The sequence below is a fragment of the Melanerpes formicivorus genome, unplaced genomic scaffold (genome assembly GCF_026170545.1).
Source record: "Melanerpes formicivorus ecotype bairdi unplaced genomic scaffold, bMelFor1.0.p_v2 SCAF_14, whole genome shotgun sequence".
In the NCBI taxonomy this organism is placed as follows: Eukaryota; Metazoa; Chordata; class Aves; order Piciformes; family Picidae; genus Melanerpes; species Melanerpes formicivorus.
The window spans coordinates 16264717-16289860 of record NW_027142366.1 but is presented as its reverse complement, the minus strand read 5'-3'; the positions used below and the strand labels follow the sequence as shown (position 1 = coordinate 16289860).

The following is a 25144-nucleotide window of genomic DNA, read 5'->3' as shown; positions in this document are numbered from 1 at the left end:
CAAATTAAGTCTTACTCTTCCTATCTTATTAAAAGATGATGCCACCTTATTGTCAAAGCAGTGGTAGTCAGAGCCTTACAACCTTTCTTTGAACACCTGTTGTAAACAATTCCTGTAGAAAGTATTCCAAAGCATTGTTTTGGGCATTGTAATTCAAATAAATGTCTGTTGCTTTTGTGTTTTCCAAATAATCACAATCAAGATGTGCTGTACTTGCTTGTCTGTTGAGGATATTAAATATGTGTGTGATTATAAATACATATGTAATGTTTATTCAGTGCAGCAGCTGTTCAGGGGAGAGAGAAGTAATTTGAACTATGTAGTGCAGTACACAGAATGGTAACCGGTTTCCTTTCCTTCATCTCTCTCTTCCCAGTTTGTTCTTGCTGCAACATTAACTCAAGGCTAGCAACAGACTTCTGGGAAGTGGTTGTCTTCCCTGCTTGGTTCTCTCAACACCTGTCCTCACCTCATTTCCTTACTGCTGAGTCTTTTGCCATTTGTGCTTGCTCTATTAGGTTGACTAGGGCAGTGAAGGCTCTCTGGAGTCGCATTCCTTATCCATTAACAAGCTCACACCTTAAAATATTAGGGAAATATTTATTTTCTTATATAAAAGGATACATATCACACCTATGAAAGTATGTATTTTATATATATATATAAGGATTAGCTCTTCAACCTCTTCATTCTAACTTTCCTCTAGAGGAAGATACGACAGATTTAACCTTTGAGTAATATTTTACTACAATATGATGTAAAGTTGACTTGCAGTTTTATTATTACTGCAATTTTCCTTTGAAATTTTATACCCACAAATTAAATTTATTCAGTTGAAGTCAGTGTGCCCTGACTAGTCTCCTGAAATGTCACTCTTTTCCTTCTGTGATAGCATGTCTCTCACATGAACAGACCACTGTTGTGTGCAGAGGATCCTGGCCTGCACTGGGTACTGTGCTCGTTCTACCTGACAGCATCTATCTGCCCAGCCTCATTCCTTATGTGCCAATTTGGTGTCCAGGAGATTTTGTCATCCTTAAAATATTTGGTCTGTTTTCCCATATTGTCTGCATTTTAAGAAATACATAGTGATTTGGACTCCTCAGGGCTAAATTTCTGGCACCGAATGTCAGAGTTTTATCTAGGAACACTTACTTCAGTGCTGCCAGACACAAGGGATGAGTGCCAAAAATCACCTTATAGCCACAGAAGCGTATTTTATCTGTACTGCAGTTAATACTGAGTTACTCTATGGGCGTGTGTGAGGCAGTGAGCACTCTACACCCTTCACACACCAAAAATGTGTACGCAGGCACGGGGAATGATGTAGCCCCAGAATGCACAATGCCCCTTCCCATTTTGCAGTGTATTTTTTCCCCCTGTTGGCAGCTTGACATCTCTGAGCTAGTGCAAGGCAGAAAGGGCTGTTCATGTGAGCTTTGCATCGCTTGCTTTCAAGGGACATTGCAGCATGTGCATATTTTCATCTGAGGTTCCTGCTACTGAGAGAGGAACAAGAAGTGAAAAGTGTAATGTACATATTTTTGTTGCCTTTACTGAATTGTGTATTACAGATTTGAGAAAGCGTGTGCTCAAAAGAGTTGTCATTATTATGCCACCTGAATTAGTCAAATGAAAGTGAGGACTTTTCATTTTCTAACAGGCTACTTTCACAGGGGTTGTCTAATAATAGCCATGACTTCAGTCATCAGGTCAGTAAGTTCACATGTAAGTACAGCAGGATTCTTAGTACACTGTGAAAGCCTGTAATGCTTTTTTGATTAATATTTTGCTTGTCCTACAGTTTTGGGAGGAATATTTGCAGTCTTGCAACTAGTAAATGCCAGAGTGCCATTAATAGTCTGCTTTTGAATTCTTCAAGAATTACTTGAGGGATGGTTTGTTTGGTTGGTTTTGTTTTGTTGGGTTTTGGGGTTTGTTTGGGGTCTTTTGTTGTTGGGGTTTTTGGGGTGGGTTTTTTTTGTGTTGTTAGGTTTTTTTTTGGTTTTTAAGTGAATACCCAAATAAAAAGTGATCAGAGGTAAAGCTTCAAAAATTATCAGTATCTATGCTTCAAATGACCTCAGAACAATTTGCAGTTGTTCAGCATAAAAAAATCAGAGTCCCCAAATTCTGATTTTCTAATCTGTCTTTTAAAAGAATCCACTAAACCAATAGGACCCTGTCTGTGCATTTTTCTTCCTGGCGTGCTTTCCCTACCTGGAAATGAACAAGACATTAAGATGAACAGAGCCTGAGAGTTTAACCAGAAGTAAAAACACAGCAAAGCACCCTGGCCCTCATCCTTACAGAGGCTGTAGTTTCCTTTAGAAAATCCTTTCACATGCCAGTGGGATGCTAGAAGGAGATAATGATCTGTTGAGTAGGAACAATGAAGTAAGACTGTCAGTCAATAAATTTGCTCAAAATGCAAGCAAGTGAAAGAATACATTGTCTGGTACAGCTGGTCACCTGCATATACATTGTTCATCGTTTCAGAGTTTATCTATATAGAAATGCTTGGGCTTGAGTATAGCATACAATAAATTAAATGCTGTTTGTGTCTGTGTACAGGAATTTATGATTGGGGAAAGAATTGAATTTTACTTTGAAACTTTATTCTAAATCTCATCCTAAAACGGCATGAGATTTAACGCATCCAAGTGCCGGGTTCTGCACATTGGCCACAACAACCCCATGCAGAGCTACAGGCTGGGGTCAGAGTGGCTGAGAGCAGCCACGCAGTGAGGGACCTGGGGGTGCTGGTTGATGGTAAGATGAACATGAGCCTGCAGTGTGCCCAGGTGGCCAGGAGGGCCAATGGCATCCTGGCCTGCATTAAGAACAGTGTGGCCAGCAGGAGCAGGGAGGTCATTCTGCCCCTGTACACTGCACTGGTTAGGCCACACCTCGAGTACTGTGTCCAGTTCTGGGCCCCTCAGTTTAGGAAGGATGTTGAATTGCTGGAACGAGTCCAGAGAAGGGCAACGAAGTTAGTGAGGGGCTTGGAACACAAGCCCTATGAGGAGAGACTGAGGGAGCTGGGGCTGCTTAGCCTGGAGACGAGGAGACTCAGGGGTGACCTCATTACTCTCTACAACTACCTGAAGGGGGGTTGTAAACAGGCAGAGGTTGGTCTCTTCTCCCAGGCAGCCAGCACCAGAACAAGAGGACACAGTCTCAGGCTGCGCCAGGGGAAGTTCAGGCTGGAGGTCAGGAGGAAGTTTTACACAGAGAGAGTGATTGCCCACTGGAATGGGCTGCCCGGGTAGGTGGTGGAGTCGCCATCCCTGGAGGTGTTCAGGAGGAGACTTGACAGGGTGCTTGGTTACATGGGTTAGTTAATTAGGTGGTGTTGGGTGATAGGTTGGACGCGATGATCTTGAAGGTCTCTTCCAACCTGGTTTATTCTATTCTATTCTAAATCTCCTTGAAGTAAAATGCATCCTGTTAATGCTGATCTCGGAATAACAGGCAATCCTGCAGAAGTATTCTGTTGTGAAACCAAAGCTAACCAAAATGCATTTTTATAAACAGAGTAGTGAACTTCAGTGAGAACTTTAAAATTTTCTGAGTTTTTTGGTTTTTAGTTCAAAAGAGAGTATCCACTGGTTTGAAATTGTGGGCTTCCCATTAAATACTGCATTCTGTCCTGTACTGCTGTATGTTGATGGTAGTCAGTGGAGCCAAATAGCCAGGAGATTGTTCAGCTCAAAATGTGCAGTGAGTATCAACTCCTGAGGAGCTTGTACTCAAACAAGACTTAGGTGATCCAGATGTCTCTCTTAATTTTTTACCACATTGTACGATATTGGTGGTAGCAAGAAATACCTCCCTTAGTAGTGGCATAATCTACTTTAGTTTTGTCTTTGTCAGAAGCAGAAATATTTTGCTAGCTTGATGGTTTATCCATGTCCAGATTCTTTTAATGATATTATACATGCAAAGCATGTGCTGTGTGTGAGCTGTGCCATGGATGTCTTCTATGCACGGGCCATGATAAAACTGGCCTGGAAACCTCCAGCTTCATTAGGTCACTTGGAGTGTCATTGTATCCAGTTAGTATTTATCCCCCTTACAGATTTCCCAGAAAATATTTACAATTTGCAAAATTATATATGTAATTATAGAAACTTTGGGGTAATTATATGTATATAGTAGTTATTCATTACATTTAATTATGCTTTGTTATGAACTGTTTACAGCAGCTGTCACTGAGGGGGAGACGAAAGAGGCAGGACAAATGGAGCTGAATGTGGAGTAAAACCAAGGGAAATCTCGTATTTAAGATTCACCAATGAATCTTTGCAGACTTTATGCAAATCCAGTGGGTATGTTGTGAGAGTGTTAATGAGTGTCACATCCTGATTACTGCAGATTTCCCTTTACGTTTGCAACCGTACCAAATCCAATTGAAACTGCTAACATTAACAGCAGAAGTCCACAAGAGTTTGTCAGGAAAATGTGTGAAATTTGGTTTTAAAATACCGTGCCCTAATTATTCTTGGAAACATTCTATATAGATGTTGACATAAAGTAGCCTATATGCATTCCCTGATGGATGACAAACTGAGCATTGATCCCTGTGAATCCTTTTAAAGGACCACCTCTTTTTCTGAGTATTTTTTGCATCTCACTACAGAGGAAACTGTGTAATTTACCTGCCCTGGCACCAGGGCTCCTAGTGGGAATCTACTTGTTTACCAACAGCTATTAGGAGCAGTCTTTTCTGCCACAGCACATGCTGGTCCTTTTGGTCAGTGTGAGGTGTGGCCTTTGGTGGATGAAGTGACTGTATACACAGTGATTTAGTTTAACTCAAAAACTGCTAAAGTGCAAAGTAAAGAAAAAAAACCCAACTAATTTTTAAAGTTAATTTAAGAAAACCCAGTTAATTAATGTCTTTTGTTTTACTTAAGTTATTGTCAGGGTTTTCAGCCAGCTCAGTCACCTGTCTCTCTCTTATCTTTGCCTTTCTTTGTGTGGGCAATTTCTCCTCTGAACCTGCCTCCCAGCTTTCACCAGTTTTGAATTTTTTGAGGTGATTTTATGTTCCTTTTGCTCTCTTTTTACTCAGTCTGACAAACCCATTCTGTCTTTAAAACTGGGCCAAGAGAGCCCTTGCAACTTGTGAAGATATCTTCAATGTGTAAACATTTGAAGGGAGGGGGATTTTCATAACAGTACTTTGGGATGCCACTAATACGAAGGTATCTCTATAGGAGAGCAGGCAGTTGGTTCTGTATCTTTTATTTAGCCTGTCTGGATCTGCCAGCTTACTGTACGCTGTTAATGTAGTTCTGAATGCCTGCATATATGACAAGTCATGACCATAATGAGTCTGCTTATTTCAAGATATCTAGTGGCATCCTTCATTTGCATATTAAAGGAAACTGCTGGAAGAAGACAAACTTGAGGCTACAAAAGCTTTGTGATTACTGTAATGCTAATCTGTATTCAATCCCATATATAAGTGTCACATCCCGAGCACTTAAAAAAATTAATTAGTCAACTGCGTTGTGCCACAGAAGAGCAGAAACAAGTCGCTGCTTGCATCCACAAGCTGTGACGTTCTCTGTGCCAACATGACTGTAAAGGAGAGAAGGCCCCCAGTAACTGAGCTGGAGGTGGTGCTGTCTTCTTCCTTCCACCTAAGAGTGTATAAGGTTGTGGCATTTGTGTGATTGTGTTCTATTAAATGATGAAAGTATGTTTAAAGTGTCCAGTAAGAATCCCTACAGTGCTTTATATCCACTATATGATACTTAGATCTTTGCTTGCCTTTTACTAGGAAGTATATATTGTGCATCAATAGTGTCACTGGGATGTTTTGCAATCTGGAGTGTGAATGCCAATGTAAATAGATTGAGTCAAAATAAATACAGCTGCTTATCTGTCATTAACTAAGAATAAAGCATATGCATTTACCCAATTGCTCAACGGAGTTGCACCTCCATATGCCTCATAGGTTTGCAAAGGGGTGTTTCTTTGCCTGCTTCCCGGGCAGAAGGTTTCTAGACATCTCTTGAGTTACTTGCCCATCATTCCTCAGATTGCTGCCTGTATGTACAGGCAATCTGTGTCACACCAGACACATACCTGCCTTTTAGGGGCTTGTCTTCTCTGTGTTTTACTTAGAAAGTAAAGGTAGAGCAAAAGGTACGAATTCAGTTTCCTCAAGAGTGTATGTGTCTCAAAAGGTGACAGGCAGAGACAGGCCGTGCTGCCCCACAGTGACTTCCAGTTGTGACTGTGGGGCTGGAAAATGTTTTCAGTTAACTGTATTTGGTGTTATGAGTAGCATTCAGAGGTCCTGCCCTGTGGAACAGGCTGTAGTTTATCATTTTGAAGGTACATGTTGCACAGTTTCGTCTACAGTGGCAAACAATTGCACTTCCAGTTGTTTCAGGTATTTCCCTTTGTGTTTTTGCATTTCCCCTCGCACTGGTGTGGTGAGCACTGGCATGTCTGTGTTTCTTGGTCATGTGGCTCTTTAGACAAATTAACCTCTTGCAGTTAGAGCTATAAAGTATAACAAGATGGCAGAATTTGGAGCCATTGTGAATTCACAACACTGAAAAAAAAAAGTTGTGTTTTCTAAATGTTACTGAACAAAGAATTGTAATTTGCTTGTAAACAGCTTCTGAAAGCAGATGCTGAAATAGTGTTTGTTTTAGCAGTGTAATTGTTGTAGGAATAGATAAGCTTTTCAACAGGGTTGTGAGTACATAGAAGCACATAAAGAATTACTCTGCTTCAGGACTTTTCACAGACCTTTTCCTTCTTCATGTTGGTAGATGCTTTATTAGCATATGTTTCACATTAAACATTGCAACAACCTGAAAAACAAACCACATAGTGATAGCCTTAAAGCAAATGCTTCTTATAAATGATTTTTTTTGGTGCTTTCCTTCTACTTGAGAAAAAATGAGATAGGTATTTTTTTCCTTGATCTGATGCATTTTAGCAAACTTGATTTTAGGCCTTTGGATAATCAATTATTTATTTAAAATGATCTGCTAAGCAGGCTGTGCAAAAAAAAATCGCTACCCTGTGGAATGCACATTTTGGGCTCTTTTTATGGGGGTGAATGCAGGAATGATGGAGTTTTCTATGGCATGGTTCGTAGCATTTATGCAAGAAGTATTTTTGCAGCAGGGTTCGAAGTAGCAGCTATTAGATCACCACTAGTTATTAGATCAGCACTAGTTATTAGATCAGTACTAGTTTGGTCGCATCAAAATTACATAGAAATAATGTTCCTCTTTACTATTCCACTTGCTTCGATTTCTTCCACTTGTTAGTGAATGAAGTTAGGCATGATTTTGTTGGCTAAAGACAGCAAATACAATTTTGCATGTGATATTTTGCACAGTTAGTTAATCTCCTAGGGAAGTTAGCAATATTGTGAATGTTTGCAGTATCCAGCCCCTCGAGAACAATTTAAATTGTGTGCTAGAGGAAGAGCCTGTGGTTTGTGGTTGTATTTCTTTTCATAGTTCAGGTTTAAAAATCCTTATCATTTAGATTATCTCTGAAATATTAGATTTAGCACCAGTGGAACATTGTGAATTCTCAGATTTAGGTTCAATTGCCTTGTTTGTGACATGTGACTGATGTGTTTCTTAACATGCTGGCCGTATCCCTTAGATTCTCACACTGGAATCATAAACCATTCTGGAATAAAACTGCAGGATGTTTATCATAGATCATACGATATTTTTCCATCTGAGTATGCTTCATTAGGCTTACCTTCTGTAATACCACTGGATCATTAGGTGGCATGTAGGAAGAAATCATTTCAGCAGTAATCCATCAGGCATGGAGAGCCCCCGTGTGTTTGACATGTAAATGTATTGAGATTAAACCACATCTCACAGTGCTGTATAAAACATGTTTTCAGAGCTGTACAGGTGCAGAATTACATCTGCTCAAGATGCTGCTTTTGAATTTTGCCAGTCTTCATTTTCCTTAGGAGACTTTGTTGCTTTCTAATAGTTCCTGTAGCACAGAAACTTCGTTCGAGAAATTAAGACTAAACCAATTAGACACAGAAGAATTTTCAGCTGGAAGCTTTCTGATATGATACACCCACCTTTGAAGCAATATAAAAAACTCAACGAGCCACACCATTCACTCAAAGGCATCTACTAGACAATTAGCTACTTTCTTCTATTTTTAAGTGAAACAATTTTTTTTGGGTGGAAAATTTGGAAGGAAAATGCTCCTTTTTTTTTTTTAGGAAAGAAGAATGTAAGGCCTTAGGTAATAAACAGCTACATTTATTTAGAACTGCTGAGGTAACATAAGACATAACATGATGACAGTTTTCTGCAGTATTCAGTAAGTTCTTCAAAAAGACTTTTTTGAGTATCTCAAGTTAAAAAGATAGAAATCTGGAATTACATGAACTTCAATAGCTGCTGCCCTTACAGTAAGTGTGCAGTTAATTAATGTTTGTTCCTGCAAGTATTGTGGAAAGCACAGCAGTTAGAGAGATGCCTGCCCCAGGATAGCACCTCTGTGAGGAAGTCCTCATAAGGATCTCCAAGGATCTCTAGGTGCTGAACCAAAGCAAGAAGGTGTTCTTTCCTGGTGCTGTTTCTCACTCAAGCTTTTGTTTATCCTGCAGATCCCAGGGAATTTAACTCCTGGTGGTGTTCTGTAGGCGTTGCTCCAAGGGGTGTTGTTCCACACATAGCTGCTGAAGTAGCCATGCTCTTAAACAAGGGGATGCAGCCCGGATAAGGTTCTGCAAACCTCTGTACAATGATCAAGGACAAGCAGTGACATCGTTTGACCATTACACCATTTAAAGAATTTTCTCTCTTGTTCATACATGAAGGAGAAGAAACAATCAGAAAACCAAAATTATCAATCATAGAGAGAGTGGTGAAAATGAATGTATGAATGTGTGCATTTTTTTATCGAGGTACTCAGTTCTAGAGACTGAGATGGGACCTTACTAGTCTCTCTTTTTCTATGTTGCATATAGAAATTTGGAATATTCTTTGGACTGACCATGTGATAATTGTCACAACTTTGTTAATGATGCAGCTTGTTCTGCAGCAGTATGCTCTTTGACAGTGCTCTTCCCTCCCCTCCCTTCCCCTCCCCTTATATTTATTGCTAATGAGATGATTAATTAGTTTAAACTCTTTTTCATTACTTGAGCAAAGAATTATAGTCCCTGAAGAACAGCACTGAGTACCACATGTAGCATCTGCCAGAGTTGCTGGTCCTCTGATTGAATGACCATATGTGCTCCAAAGGCTGGGAACAACGGGCCAGCAGTACTGGTAGTGTTTCCTGACTGCTTTAACTCCAAGTGACCTTGCCCTGGACAGGGTGTCTTTGTAAAACAGCAGTGGCAAGTGGCTGTTTTAATGTCCTTTAGCTTAACACCAAGAATGGGTGGAGACCAACATCAGATTTAAATAGCAGAACCATAAGCCAACTCCTAGTACTTCGTTGATTGTAAATTACAGGAGATGGTCTTCTAGTTACCCCTGTGTTTTAGTTCATCCATGTTTAGACACACAAGGTGGTTTAATTGGAATTTCCCGTATTTCAGTGCTTTAATGCTCAGAAACATATTAACTCTGGCTTAGCAGTGTTTATCCATTTCAGAGCACTGTAGGGTCATTAATCACCAGTCCCCTCCTGAGAATTAAGAGATAGGCGATAGACACTCAAAGTATTATTATTCTAATTTTACAAGTGGGAAAACAGAAGACATGAATAATTTGATCAAGGCCACAGAATAAGCCAATGTGAGCTCTGAGATTTGTTTTGGCCATTAGCCCAGTGGTCAGGCCAACCCTTGCAACATTCTACTTCTAAATTATACACTTATGCCTTATGATGATGATGATGCTTTAATTGTCCCACAGTCTTTCCAGGTGGACAGTTTTCTTTTCCCTGAGGCAACAAAGTAAGCCTGACTACAACAAAAAACTTCCAAACAAGGAAACCCTTATGAAATCAGAATCTCGATGTAACGTTGTTTTGTACACAAAATGTTTGCGTGGAATATGTTAAAACTTGTCTTCCATGTTCTGCCAAAAAAGGGTGCAAACTCATTGACTGGGTGATGCACAAGGGGAGTGATTAGTAGAATAACAGTAAGTACTGAAAGCTGGTTTACTGAACTTTTGTTATTTGAGAAATAGTAGATGCATGGTATGAAAATACTCCTCATGGAATTAGAGAAGGCCTCAGAGTGGTCTTTGGAATTCTTCACTTTAGGATAAGGAGTTGTTTGTTTACAGTTTATGCAACTCTGGTTGCATAAATAACTGTAGTTACAAACAATTCATTTGGTAGGGTACAAGCAGTGCTTTTCAGCAGTGGAGAACATCCATTTCTAATGGCTGTCTGAAACCAACAGGTTGTTTTTGTGGTTTTTTTCTCTCTGCCCCACAGCTGGTTTCATTTCTAACATCTCCTATGGAAGGTGGTCAGGTTTTGCTTCAGCTGTAGCCAGTCTTTGTCTTCAAAATAACTTAGTCTGCAATATTGATATTTGTATTCAAAATGTCACAAGAAATTAATCATAATTTAGTCAAAATGTTAAAAATTTTGGTGAAATATTTTGGCTAAATACTGGTGGAATGTTTTGGTTAAATGTTTGATGCTAACCATTTTGTTTACAGTGGATTGATCAAAACAGTGCAGCCCTTCAAACTTTAGTCCCATGTCTAGTATTTCAGTAAATACCTAATATTTAATGCATACACTAAGACTTCCCCTAAATGGGTTACTGAATGTGATCCCTTCTCCCTGTGCCCACCTTCCTTCCCTGCAGGGCTGTGATTTTCAGCTGAGCTGGAGTGGAACTGCTCTTATCTCCAAATAAAACAAAATGACTTCACTGAATGCATATTCCACAAAGCCTATCAGGGACACTGCCAGGGGAGAAAAAAGCGAGCTGGCAGAAGGGCTTTCAGGCTGTGGAGCGCGATGTAGAGCGCAGCATATTGAAAGTCATAAATACTGTCCCACGGACATGTTGAATAATGTAGGTACGGCGTGAGAAGCGGGGAGCGTTCCCGGGCTGCCTCCCGACATTCCGCTGCCTGCGAGTTAGCATCGGCGGCCAGGCGTGGGCTCGACGGGCTGTGCAAGGTGCCCTGCTCTGTCCTGTGCCTGCGGGCACACGGGAGGGACACGCGGGGCGGGGGCTGCCGTCCCCAGGTGTAGGGTCCCCCGTTCGGCGGTGCTGCGGGGAGCAAGGTACCGCCTGCCCCGGAGCTGCCGACACAGCCGCCGCTGCTCTGCCCGGCACGGCACCGCGCTCCTGCCGCCCTGCAGTTGATGCGGGGCCGGGGCCGGGCGCTGCAGGTGTGCGAGCCCCCGGGCAGGGCAGCGGGACGGCGCCCGGCCCGGCGGGGGTGGCGGGCAGCGTGGGGGGGTATCGGCCCCGCGGTCCGTCGCTCCTCCCGGTGCGGAGCCCGGGCTTACTAGGCAGCCGAGGATGAAATCTTGGCAGCTGACTGCAGGCGTGGGAGATGCCCTTCAGGTAAGGCAGGGGCGGGGAGGGGGCACCGGGAGCCAGCCTCCGCTAGCGGCGGAGAGAGCTCCCGAGCCCCCGGCTGGGGAGGCGAGGCTGGGGAGGGGGCCCGGGGGGTGCAGTTGACATGTTTGGCGGCTGCTGCTGCTGCTGTACAGCCGCCGTCAGTGACTTCCCGACATGAAGGTGGCGAGGTTGGTGTGCGCGGGGCTCCGGGCTGGGGGTTGCGAGCCGCGGGCGGAGCGCGGAGCACTGGCAGAGGCAGGCTGGCGGCGGAGCTACGCGTGTCGTATGTGAAGTTGCGAGGCTGCTGCCGGGCTGAGCTGCATCTGCACCCGCTGTTTAGCTGGCCGTCTTCTTATGGCTGTGTTTATCCGTGTGCGTGGCATGGGGCTGTCTGCGGGAGGGAATCCACGGGCATGTGTCGTGCTTGCAGAAAATAAGATGTGGAGGGATGATTTGTCCTTTCTCTGTGGCTGGGTGAAGTTGATGTCAACTTCATCTTCAAAGAGCTGTTTAACTTTCTTTTGATGGGATATATATTAGCATTTATATGAAATACGGCAGGAATCTCATTAGAAATGGTTTTGTCAGATGAATTATTGCCTTTTAGCAGGCAGTTTACAGGATTCCTGATGAAACTGGTTGCTTTTTAAACTTTAGGGCACCAGCATATTACCAGCATAATATCATGATGTTAGAAAACACAACCTGCATGAAGATTTTAAAGTTTTATTACTGTACTTGTTAAAATACATGGGATAAACCAACAATAACCTTTTCTTCATAAATCCAGTTTAAACCTACAGAGCGATACATTTGGCTAATAGTCCTCTTATACATGTACACATTTTAAAAGCAGAAACAGAGTGTAAGAGACTGGCATTTACAAATGTCTATGTGTTGCCAGCTGGGTGTAATTGCAGAGTGATTGAAATATTTTGAATTACTTCAGCAATTTTCTTTCTTTAGAGAAAACAGACACACCTCAAAGTGTGGCAGTAATGTTGAGGGGAACATAGGGAAAGTGGGTTTTGCTAGCTCTTAAAAAAGGAATCTCACCCATACTGATTAGGAGTGTGGTGTTTTTCACAAGACATGCTGTCACACGTAGGAGACAGTGGCACAGGCTGGGCTCTGTGCGTTTCAGGCAGGGAGGGTTTGGTTAGCAGCTCAGGCACCATAAAATCACATTGCTGTCAGGGCCATACAGTAAATTTTACCTCAGGTAGTTTATTTAGATGGATGTTCAGGAATTTAGCAAGATCAAAACCAGTCTTTGTATCTATCAGTTCTGTAGCGATAAGGAATTTGGTCTTGATACAGAAGGATTTATGTAAGTATTAACTAGGACGTTCATGGTTATTTTTGATTAGGAAATACTTAAAAAATGTGGCTTGTGTGCAGTACCTCAGGTTCATCTGAATTTCTACACTGAACAATAGACATGTGTTAAGTTTGAACATTCTGACATTCTTTTCATAGATTGTAGCTTTTTCCTGATACTTTTACTGTTGACATTGATCTGTGTGTTGATTGTGCGAGTGAAGGTAACTTCTGAAAAGTGAGGCAAAGTGCTGTTTGGTAAAGAGTCTTGCCTTGCCTGCAGGAAGAGCGGCAGCAGTGCATGTTACCACCATTCAAATCCAAACCATTTAATGGGAGTAAAGTAGTTTTTTTGGGTGATACTTTATAGGTGCTTCTCAGTGAGTGCACGTGTAGCATCTGTCAATCACCAGTTTTACTTTCTTTCAACCTATGTGTCAATTCCAGATTCGATCATCTGTTTCACAGTTTTTCTTTCTGAAGCAGTAGCAAATTTCAGACATTTTGGATTTAGTAAACATAATCTCATGTTTCTATTGCCTTCCCTTTAATACATGGACAAGAAGTTGTGTTTATCAGAGCCATCGCAGCATCCGATATGCTTAGACTTTGGCAAGCGTAAGCAGAAATAATTATACTCCTTTCCAAGCAGTTTTAGAAAGATTGAGCTTTATGTTTCTACCTGCTCCTACATGAATAAGTATTTGAAATCACAACAACAGATGGATGAAACAACTTCAGTGTTATTGCAGTATAGCAAGGTGTTACAGTCAGTCTAACTTCAACCCAGTTGCTTCAGTGGTATCTTTATCATGGAATTGTTCAGTTTTATTTTGGCTAAAGTTTTCAGAGTGTCTTCGTTTTGCTCACAGAATACCAAAGCGTCCAGGAACAAGTAATTGATTTATTCAGCGATAAGCCTTGTGGTATTCTAAATGTTATAAAAGGTCTAGAAAAATGTTTTTAAGTATCATATTGGAAATTTGGGCTTTTCCTATTGCCATGGAAAATATTAGCGTTAAATGTTAATACATTTGCTGAAGATAAATACGTTGGAAATGGCAAATGAAGGACCAAATTGGAAAGAAGGAGGAGAAATATGATTACCTCTTGCTTTGAAGTTATTATAGCAATAATTGTGAAACACAAACCAGACCATGGAAAGTAAACCATGTGGAGTCTTTTAACCATCAAAAATACAGTGTCTAAATTTTATTTTCCATTTTAACTTAAGTAACAAGCTAAGAAGGGATTATGTTTAGGATAGCTCAAGCCTACTAAAGCTAAGCTTTTAGTTGACCTTGGTGGTAGGGATTTTGGAGTTTTTCTTTAAATGACTGTCACAGGGTAGTATGTTCCTAGAATTTACAGATGGCGACAAAGACCACAGAGGGCCTTGATAATACCAGATGATTTTTCAGTGTTTGAGGGGCTTTGTGTATAAGAATGGCTTATGCCTTAAAACATCTTCTTGGAACTAAGTGCAACTTTGGAAATTGCTTAACTTGAAGTGAGAGTAAGGTTTACTTTTCAAAATTGCTGTTGTATCTTGAGTAGTCTTATTTTCAATCCATCTGTACCATCTATTTAGAAAAGTTAACTGCCTTTAATTATGTTTTGGAATATGTGACCAAGGAAGAATTTTCATCAACTGAGTTGTCAGTGAAGAACAGATTCCGATTCACCAATATGGAGATGATCAGTTTTCACAGGCATGCCTTTTTCAACACAAGATGTACCATGAGTATGTAGTCACGAGAGAGAAGAAAAGTTCAGGTTTTTCAGTTAAAAAGGTGCATCTCTAGTTTTCTCTAGTGTTCCCATGCTGTGGGATTGGTTTTGGGTGAGATACTAGGCAGCTAGGTTAGTGACAAGAAATAAATGTGTGCCAGATTATTTCTGCTAGCATTTCATTCTAAATTTGTCTGTGAATAAAGTTTAATTTCGTTGCCTGAGATCTTTTGTCAGCTGTGGAGTTCTGTACCTGTAGGAACAAGTCTTTTCCTTTTCATTTTTCTTTTGAAGGTATCAAATGGAGCTGTTAAGGAATGTGACAGAGCTGCTGTCCGCAGTGACACTGTGCACTCACTACTTTTATTTTTGGGACATGTAAGAAAGTGTTTGTTCTGGGGGACTGGATTAGAGTGTAAGCATTTCTGCTTTTCTTAATTTTGTCTTCATCATGCCTGTTCTGCATTTGATTTCAGTTACCCAGATTAAGCTGCACAGGCTGTAATTTCCCTCTGTTGTCATTGGAAATACAGGGCAGCATGGGCTTTTTCAGCAGGCTAGAATCAGAGACTGGATTTGTTCTGTAGTTAATTACAGGTTTCATGCACAGCTATAAGGCTTCTGAAGAGTGATATTTTCATGATGGCCAGGAATATTTTTTTTCACAGAAGCTTATTAGTTGACTTTCACAAATGTGGAGGCACACCCAAACTTTTTTTTTTTTTAAGTCCTAAAATGGAGAAGGCAATTGAGTCAGCATTAGCATCCAGATTCAGCAAAACTAAGTGATGAATTCAAGCAATTAAACAGGGCTTTTGTCTTTTGCTGCCTTGTCTTGATATGCTTCCAGTATTTTTTTTATGCATAAAAATTTCAACATGTTCTTTTCTGTCAGGTGTTTACTAAAGGAAGTACACCTCCAAACCCCAGAACCTCTTGACAATCCCCTTAATTTGCATTTACACCCTCAGTTTCCATTAAGTATTTTTGTTCTTAGGAGAAGCAAAGACTAATATCTTCTTCAGTTTAGGATATCTGGAGTTCAGTAACTACTCATTTAGTATTCAGTATTCCTAAGGTTGGAAGGGACCTCAAAGATTTAGGTACCTGCATTTTTGGTAGTGATAAATAATGCTAGGCAGATTGGTTGAATATGTAGGAATTAATAAAAGAGTATCTTCTAATTAATGTTTAATATGTATTAAAAGTAAGATGATGAAATGATAAAAATAAGATTATAATGATGGTTAGAAATTCAAGAAATTCAACCATTTCCATGTGAAAAGCCAGAACTTTTGGCTTTATGCATTTGATTTTTCAGTAGTTTTAGCAGATTTCCTATCTAGACTTAATGGAAATGTAAGCAGATGAAAAAGGGGAGAACAGTAAGCAGAGAGAATTCTTGGATGGACCAACCTGAACTGGAACGGAGCTTTAGAACTTAGCAGTTTGCTGCTTGTATGTTGCAGCATGATGTTAAATGCTGGGAACAAGCTCCTACCCTTTGCAAACGGGAACTGTTCTACTTGTGCTGTGGGGCTTTCTGGACAGGTGCTTACGTTTTTCTTGTTTTAAATGTAATGTTTTCCTGGGCAAAGTTGACCTTTCTGATAACATGAATATGAGTTATCTGGGAATGAGATTTGATCCTATTTTCAGGTAAGTCAGTCAGATGGGGACTTGTTTCCAACTACTAAACTGCATCTCATGGCTCTCTTCTTCAACTGTGAAGATGTGTTACAGCAAAGTGAAGTGAGTGGCTTGTCACTGCTGCTTATTTGGAGACCTATTTGTCTGCTGCTCAGACCTTGCACTGTTACATGATGCTCTAAAAAGAATAGCATCATTTCAATGATTAATGTCATTTGAGATGAGGCATAATATCTATGAAGAACTGCTGCCACACTGGAGCAGATATTTCTTAAACATGACATTTAGATCAAGCCCTAATGCAGTGTCCTGGCTCTCCCCTTTTGTACTGTTTGACTGACTTGAAAGTTTTCCTGTTAGCATTGAGTGTTCACCTCTTTAAAATGACTCCACCTTTCTAACGCGGTGTGTCCTGTGGCATTCTAATCCTGGGAACTGCAGATCAGCTCTGGCCTCTGAGTTTTCATGACCCAGGGTTTAATGTTTGATATCACCAATTGGTATGTGTAAAAGGAACAGATTCATTTTTCAGAGGAATATATATATAGGGAAAGTTTAATATTTGCTTGTGATAGCGAAGAATCTCAATTAATTCTTGTCTGTTTGTTTGGGGCTTTTTAGGGTAATTTTTTTTTTTAAGACTAGGTTGAAAATGAATATCATCTAATGATTTTATTTGAAGATTGCTATTTTAAAATCTTTTATTTGTTAATAAGGTCTGTGTGATGATCAGTGGCACGTTGTCCCATTTTTCCATCGTGCCAGTTAAATCAGCACCATGTGAGGCTGTAATCCTGCACTAATCTTGACCGTTACTAGGAAAAGCAGGATACCACTCTCTGTGCCAGGGAGAAAAATCATCTAAGAACCAGATCTCATTTCAAATGGCTTTTCATTCCAATTGAGAGGCTTTCCCAGTATCAGCAAAGTGAAAAATCCAGCCATGGCAGACTGAACTACCAACAGAGAAGCCATGGGAATCAACTTAATTCCATTTCAACTTTCACATTTGAAAGAGTGAGTGTGTTTCTTCATGCTAGTTCTTTCATTGAGCCAAAATAAGACTTGGTATTTATTGAAGGAAGATATAAGGAATAGGATTGAGTATTGTATAGCTTATTCTTTATTTCCAATTAGAATTTTAAGGTGTCTCCATCTCTCCAACAACTATCTCTAATAATGAGAAAAGGTAAATCCAATTCAGCACAGTCATACAACAGTTTAGCTGAACTTCTGAGTGCCCAGATTATAGACTCTTAAGATCAGTGTTTTACCACCACTATGTGGTAGCTGTGGTTCACTGATTGCACCCCTTCTTAATACAGTGACTGTAGAGCTAGAAAAATGGGGTCAGAGAAGAGCTGACTTGCGATATGTTACAGCTTGTGGTTTGTCAACGAAATTAAACTTCATAAAGAGTTCACAGAAGGCTGCTGATCATCTTTTGGATAGGCAGTAGGTACAGTGAACAGAGCTCCTGTTTAATCCTTGCATGTCCTGTGGAAGGAGAAACTCAGTTCGTTGTTATGCCACAACTAACAATAAGCAATAAATAAGTGTAAATAATAAACACCAACCATGTCATACAGCTGTTACTATCTCACAGCCTTCCTCTAGCAACCTCTAGTAATTAGCTACTGAAGAATTAAAAATGGTGCAAAGCTGAAGCCTGTTTGTGTGGTAGCATTTCTACTAAGTAATCAAAACAGCTTGTTTGTATGTTAGTGTTTCTTCTAATTAGTGATTGTGATTCAGAGCTTGGGCAAGGTCTTCTACAAAGGGGAAGCAGAGTGGCAATTCTGCTTTCCTTCATTTTCACCTATATGTGTCTGAGCAAGCACTGGACAGAATTTCATCCTGATGCTAAAATGAGAGACTCTCTGGTCTGAGAAAAACACTGATGGAGAGGACCACTCTTTCATGTCACTGAGTCTTGCCCTCCTCTCTGAAAGGATCATCTTTCAACTGTCATTTGTGATAGACTTCCAGTTAATCTTCAAAAGCTGTGAATAAATGAAGTTTCATTACCTCCCTAGACTACCTGTTCCAGCACTTAACTAGCTTTGCTGGCTTCAAAATGAGATCTTTTTCACTAGACAAATGGAAATTTCTTTTAAGTTTTAGCACTACAAAGGAGCCAAGGACATTGTTGCCATTGGAAGAGCAGGACAAAGATGGATGAGGAAGCTGAGATTCTTATGGGTATGCAGGATGTATATGCTTATTCCCCCACATTTGTGTCTGTGAAGCATCAAGATTGTGAAATTCTAACAATTGAAGCAATTGTTTTCAGGCAGTTGTTCCATTGAGAGTAGGAAGGGAGGAGTAGGTAACTAAAACTCTTTTGCAGTTTATTTTTAACAAATTGTCAAATTTCATCAATATTTTAAGAAAACTGGAAACATGGAAGAGGAGAGAGCATTGCAACTTTGCCATGATTCATTTTGGCTTTTTAAAGGGAATTGTCCTTTTTTTCCCCACGGAGAAGTTTCCTTTTTCTTTTCCTGCACAAAGCAGCACTGCAGAAATACTTGGGTTTAATTTCAGTTTGTAACAAATGTTTCATTTTGATCTTTCAACACTTCAGACAGCAGATTGTGTTTATTTTTTTGCTTAAAGAAGCAAATTCTGACATGCAATTGGTCATAATGACATTGACATCCTCTTCTCCCTCTAAGTAGCAAGTAGGATGTGAAGCTGTGGTCTTGAATTACAGAAAGGAAGGTGCAGATTAAGCATGAGAAAGGCTTCCTGATAGTAAGAATATTAAATATTTAATTAGGTGAGTTAGGCAGATTGTAGGATTCCTATCACCAGAAGCTTTTAAGAAAGGTTTGGGAAGCAAATGTCAGGGAGGTGGTGGAGGTGGAGGTGTTTAGGAGGAGACTTGATAGGGTGCTTGGTTACATGGTTTAGTTGATTAGGTGGTGTTGGATGATAGGTTGGACGTGATGATCTGGAAGGTCTCTTCCAACCTGGTTTATCCTATTCCTATTCCTATTCCTATTCCTATTCCTATTCCTATTCCTATTCCTATTCCTATTCCTATTCCTATTCCTATTCCTATTCCTATTCCTATTCCTATTCCTATTCCGTTCTGTTTATTCTATTCTATTCTATTCTATTCTATTCTATTCTATTCTATTCTATTCTATTCTATTCTATTCTGTAAATACAGCTGTATGCCTTGGTATGTAAAGATGTAGTAGAGAATTAATTTCTAACCAACAGAAGTTGTTCTCATTTGTGTGTATTCCTTTTAAAAAAAAAATAGAAAGTTCTCTCCCAAACCCCAAACTTGTTTCCCATTCAGCAGCTGATTCTCTCTTAAGTCTATAGCAAGATTTAATTTTTTAACAGAATTGAGAATCTGACCTCCTGCTGTTTTCACACAGCTGTGAGAGAAGGCAGTGAATCAATATTATAAATATTTTTCCCAAGAAACAGGATTTGGAAAGTTCTGGCCATGGCAAAGTTTCTGGTAAAATTGTGTGTCTGTCTTTGAAACTTGTTGGGGGGTTTTTGAGGTAAAGGATATGAAGTTCTCCTACCCCTGCTCCCAACTTCCCTCCCAGTTGTTTCATCTCATAACAGCTGGTGAGACTTGTGTGTAGTTTACCACTGAGCTACATTTAAGGAAACACTCAATAATCCTCTCTGTAAGGGTCAGGGCAGGTAGAATATACTTAGAATTGGGTGCACTTAAAGAATGAGCTCAATATAAACTCTTACAACACCTATATTACCTACAAGGGCTTCCCCTGTTCCTTTAATACTGCCTTGAGAATTTAAACTACAAACATATGATCTAAACTAGGATATTTTGAATCTAGTCTTGCTTTATTTATGGAAAGTAGTTTTTTCTTATGATAACTGCACAGTCTTTCCCATCTTCTATTGGTGACATAATATTAAGAGTTCTGAATAAAAAGCTGGTTACACAGAACATATGAGAGCAGTTGAGACCTTGTTATGCTATTAAAGAGATGTAAGAGCACCTTAGGGCCAGAGGGGCTCTGTTGTTCTATTTTCTACATATTCTGTGTAGGAACCAACTGCCTCTTGTCAAAAAAAAGCTTTGAATGAGGAAATAATAGACATTGAAAGGATCTTCCTTACCCATCAGCACACCTGGTTGGTTCTTGTCTTGAGAATTTTAGTTTCTGGACTGAAATGGAACTTTTTTTTATTTACTGTAAACATTTCAGAAGGGTAAGCATCTTTAAACCTTTACCCCTCCCCCCACTCCCTCTTCTTCCAGCTAGTAAAGCCAAAAAGTTTTTTTAGGACAGAAGACTTTGTAGAGGAAACTAAAATCTGTGAAGTTAGTACTCTGTCAGTTGCTATATCACATGCATCTTTCTTAAAGACTGGGACGGAATAGTCTGAACCAGAGTCCCAGTGTGCTCCAGACTTACTTCTTGTATGACACAAGCCCCTGTTGTGCCTAACCAGGGTTTTTATCACAGTATCACAGTAGTATCACAGTATCGCTTAGGTTGGAAAGGACCTCGAGGATCATCGAGTCCAACCTATCAACACAGACCCCATGACTAGACCATGGCACCAAGTGCCACGTCCAGTCTCCTCTTGAACACCTCCAGGGACGATGACTCAACCACCTCCCTGGGCAACCCGTTCCAATGCCGAATGACTCGCTCGGTGAAGAACTTCCTCCTCACCTCGAGTCTAAACCTCCCCTGGCGCAGCTTGAGACTGTGTCCCCTTGTTCTGGTGCTGGTTGCCTGGGAGAAGAGGCCAACCCCTTCCCAGCTACAACTACCTTTCAGGTAGTTGTAGAGGGCAATGAGGTCACCCCTGAGCCTCCTCTTCTCCAGGCTAAACAATCCCAGCTCCCTCAGCCTCTCCTCATAGGGCTTGTGTTCAAGGCCTCTCCCCAGCCTTGTTGCCCTTCTCTGGACACCTTCAAGTCTCTCAATGTCCTTCTTAAACTGAGGGGCCCAGTACTGGACACAGTACTCAAGGTGCGGCCTAACCAAAGCACAGTCCAGGGGCACAATAACCTCCCTGCTCCTGCTGGCCACACTATTCCTAATGCAGGCCAGGATGCCATTGGCCCTCCTGGCCACCTGGGCACACTGTTGGCTCATATTCAGGTGGCTGTCGATCAGCACCCCCAGGTCCCTCTCTGTTTGGGAGCTCTCAGCCACTCCGACCCCAGCCTGTAGCTCTGCATGGGATTGCCGTAGCCAAAGTGCAGCCCCTGGCACTTGGACTTGTTGAATGCCGTCCCATTGGACTCTGCCCATCTGTCCAGTCGGTCGAGGTCCCTCTGCAGAGCCTTTCTAACCTCTAACTGACTAACATCTGCCCCTAACTTGGTGTCATCTGCAAACTTGCTGATGACTGATTCGACCCCCTCATCCAGATCATCGATGAAGATGTTGAAGAGGACAGGGCCCAGCACTGATCCCTGGGGGACACCACTGGTGACTGGCCGCCAGCCGGATGTGGCACCATTCACTACGTGCCATCATTTTGAATGAAGCAATGCTGCTATTAGTGAAGTTCAAATACAGCTGTGGGGTTTTTTTAGTATTCTGTAGCAAATAGGAAACTGATAGAGCAACACTAAATCACATCCGGTTATAGCTGTATTTAAGAAATATCTGCCAAGATACTTATTATGTGCAGCCATTTCAACCTTGAATGAGTTTATAAAGGATTTAGTATTTTCATATGCTTCAGTGTAAAGCCATCTGTTGCAGTGACAGAACAAAGTGTTGAGAACAAGAACAAACGTATGTTTATGGAAGTACTCCATGAATTGTTAACAGGGAAGACACGAGATCCACGGTAGTATCTTGTAACATATGGGCAAGGGATGTGAAAAAGGCATGGCAGTCATCTTCAATATTTACCATTATGATTTCTTCTCTAATTCCTTTTTGTGTACAGATGTTTAAAAAGTGTCAATTCACGTGGTGAGGGAGAGGGGAACACTGGATAAGGTACGGTTTGCATCCACCTTTTATAGTTTTTATGTTCCTGCTCTCTTTTCTGACAGTTTTAAACTCGTATCTGGACATGGCAGTATGTGTGTTATACCTTATGTAGTGTTTCATATATCTACTGGACTTTTTAGTGCAAATCAAACAGCCTCAAACACTCACAGGAGCCGAACTTTACTAGTGCCTTCTTCCCATCACCCATTTGGGACAGATTTTTATACGTGACTGCACAAAAGAATGAATCCCATTATGCTGTTTGAAGTTTGAAGTTGATACAGTGTGACTTTTAACCTGTCATACCCCAAATATGGGACACAGTGTGGGCTAGTAAGAGATACAAAGAGATTGCAGCAGAAAAAAATGGCACTGAGACATCAAAAAGAAAGCAAGTGTTCAAGAAAAGTTACTTTGACTCTTTTGTCAGTGGTATTGCAACACGAAAAATCTAGTTCTGAAGAACCTGTACGGTTGGATTTGTAGTTACAAGGTATAAAGAATGTATTTTACAGTGGTTCTGTTATCTTCAGGTCTGCGTTCTCTCTACAGGTTTGGGTAACTGGGAGAAAGGATTGAATTAGATTGTGCCTTAGCAACACTATGAATTTTCTAGGAAGTGTATTTTATGTTTTCAAATGATAGATCAAAAAGAAGAAAAAAAAGGATGTGTGCTGAAGGGTTATGGAGCAGGTTATGGTATAAATCTCTTGCCCATCTAGGTATGAAATCTGTTCTCTAAGCAGGGCACAGCTTGGCTGCGGGGTGGGGGGGAAGCTGCTCGGTTTGAATTGGCAGCATTCCACATGTGGGAAAGGGCAGACCTGATTTTTATGTTACTGAGAGAGTTTTAGGTTTTACTCTAATGATATTTTTAAATGAGTTTTATAAACATAATATGGATTAATTTTCATCAGCCTTCAAAAACTTAAGCCAGTGTAATACAAAGGTGGGAATACACAAATATGGTGCAACATCCCCCCGAGAGAATAAACACCAAAACTATCCAGGTATTGACCATGTAGTCACTCTGTGTTAATTGGTAATGTTCAAATCAGTTCACTTTGAGTCAGTTTGGAAGTGTTGAAAGCATTGCATTGCAATGTCTTTCAGCTATATCAAGTTGCTCCATAGCAGCAACATGTGACAGTGGCCACGGCTGAACTTCTATATGAGGTCCGATAAATAGGCATGTTTTCCATAGTTTACTTAGCAACAGTGACATCTGCTGCCTAATAGCAAAATCCCAGCTCTTTTTCAGTGCTGAGAAAGAAGTAGTTTAACACTTGCTCAGTAGATTATCTCCTCAATTTATTTGACTTTCATGAAGAATGGTAAATGGTGAGATGATTATATTCTAATGCTGGCTAGCATCAACTGATTGTGAAAATTATTGCCTGATGAATCCTACAGTGCCATTAATTAAGACTGGTACAAGGGGAATGTACAACATTCATTGATAAGTACAAAGAGAATGTGGAATGGAGTGTTTTGTCTTAATAGAACTGGTTCTCAGGACATAAACCAATCAGTAAAAAAACCCAAGAAACATGCACGGTCCTAATGGGTTCTATCAATAACCTGAGTGAGGTTTGCTCCTCTTTGCTGGGGATGTTCATAGTGTCCTTAGAGAAAGCGTTGGTTCCCAGCAGATCAGCATGGTGGGGCATGTTGCTGTCACATCTGCTGTTAACAGCTTGTGAGCAGGGCCAACAAGGGAGGTTTCTGCTGTCCACATGTATGTGCACTCTGCTCACAATGGTACAAAGCCCTGCCACTTGTCTTCCAGGCAGTAATGTTTGTTGTTTTAAGTTTTGCTGCTCACTCTTCCTCTCTAACACTGAGAATCATCTTTATGTGGTTTTCTGCTAATAATATTACCCAAATGTCAAAAACATACTAAATTGTTAGAGGAGAGAGATTAAATTTTCCTCCTAGAATATTTTTCCTCCTGGTTTTATGGTAGCTTGTAATATACTACAGAGACTATGCTGCCTATTGGTAATTAAAATTGCCAGTAGTCCCCCTCCTCCCCCCCTGCTGTTCTATGGGAGATAGTACTGTGAAGTGCTTTTCCCCCCATTGGTAATGATGATGGCTGCTGGTTTTCTGGCACTTAGCACAGTTGATGTGTACTAATTTGTTTGAGCTTGACTCTCAGGGAAGATCAGGGAGAGGATCAGGTAGTTTAAGTGTACTTACCAGGCTTAGGTATGAGACAAAGTATCAGCAGTTTGGGTATGGACAGAAAGAAAAATTGAGAAACCTTAAGCTGCTCTGCTGGGAAAAAGCAAGAGGGAAGGAATAAACAAATAACTGTGGTGCGGTGGTGGTGGCAGAGAGATTGAGAGGGATGTGTATTGAGCACTGCATTCTGACACATCTGCATTATGCCTGGATCACAGCACAAGTCCCTGTATTCCTTCAAAAACGTGACTGTTGGTGCTACTTCCCTTTTGTCTTAATTCTGTGTTGTAAGTCAGGTTATGAATCATGCCTGTGTCTCAGAGAGGTGGGTTGAGGATAAGCACCTGAAAAATTGTGAGGAACTTCTGAGGCTGAAGCTCAGATAGAAATTATGATTCATTGTCCTTCTGTCCCCTCTTTTGTTGGAGTTTTGCTGATGGCACTGAATTTCATATGGAAGAAGAGAAATAATCTGAAACATTTCCACCCTCCCTAAAGGAATAAATGCCAAGTGCAGAGCTACTGATTAAAAACATCCCTCTGAGGAGCCTAACAGGAGCTAATCCTTAGGATATATTTAACTAACTTCTAATCTCTTTCCCTGTAAGTGCATTGAGAGGTAAAAGTTTCTTCCATTTGCCATAGGTTGCCTTGTTCTTCACAGAGTTATCTTTTCACTTACTCCAAGTTAGCCCTTTCTTCTGTTTTGCAATTATGCTTTAGTAAGAGCACCATTCTGGTACTTCAAAAAAGTACTTATTGCCAACAAAAG

General features: G+C 40.7%; 1 protein-coding gene across 23 annotated transcripts in view; it reads left to right on the top strand.

The window, feature by feature from the left end:
- Positions 1-25144, top strand: part of RBFOX1 (RNA binding fox-1 homolog 1) — an 881269-nt gene that overhangs the window by 200416 nt on the left and 655709 nt on the right. For 2 of the 23 annotated variants that reach the window (XM_068147187.1, XM_068147174.1), the window contains exon 1: positions 10994-11020. The exons of 16 other annotated variants lie outside the window; for them this stretch is intronic. In XM_068147187.1, the coding sequence (XP_068003288.1) occupies positions 11009-11020 (12 nt within the window). In that variant the 5' untranslated portion in view covers positions 10994-11008. Of the gene's footprint in view, positions 1-10993; positions 11021-11420; positions 11522-11669; positions 11707-25144 lie in introns of those variants that run through there. 5 more of the 23 variants (XM_068147169.1, XM_068147175.1, XM_068147178.1 and 2 more) reach the window with 5 other exon arrangements.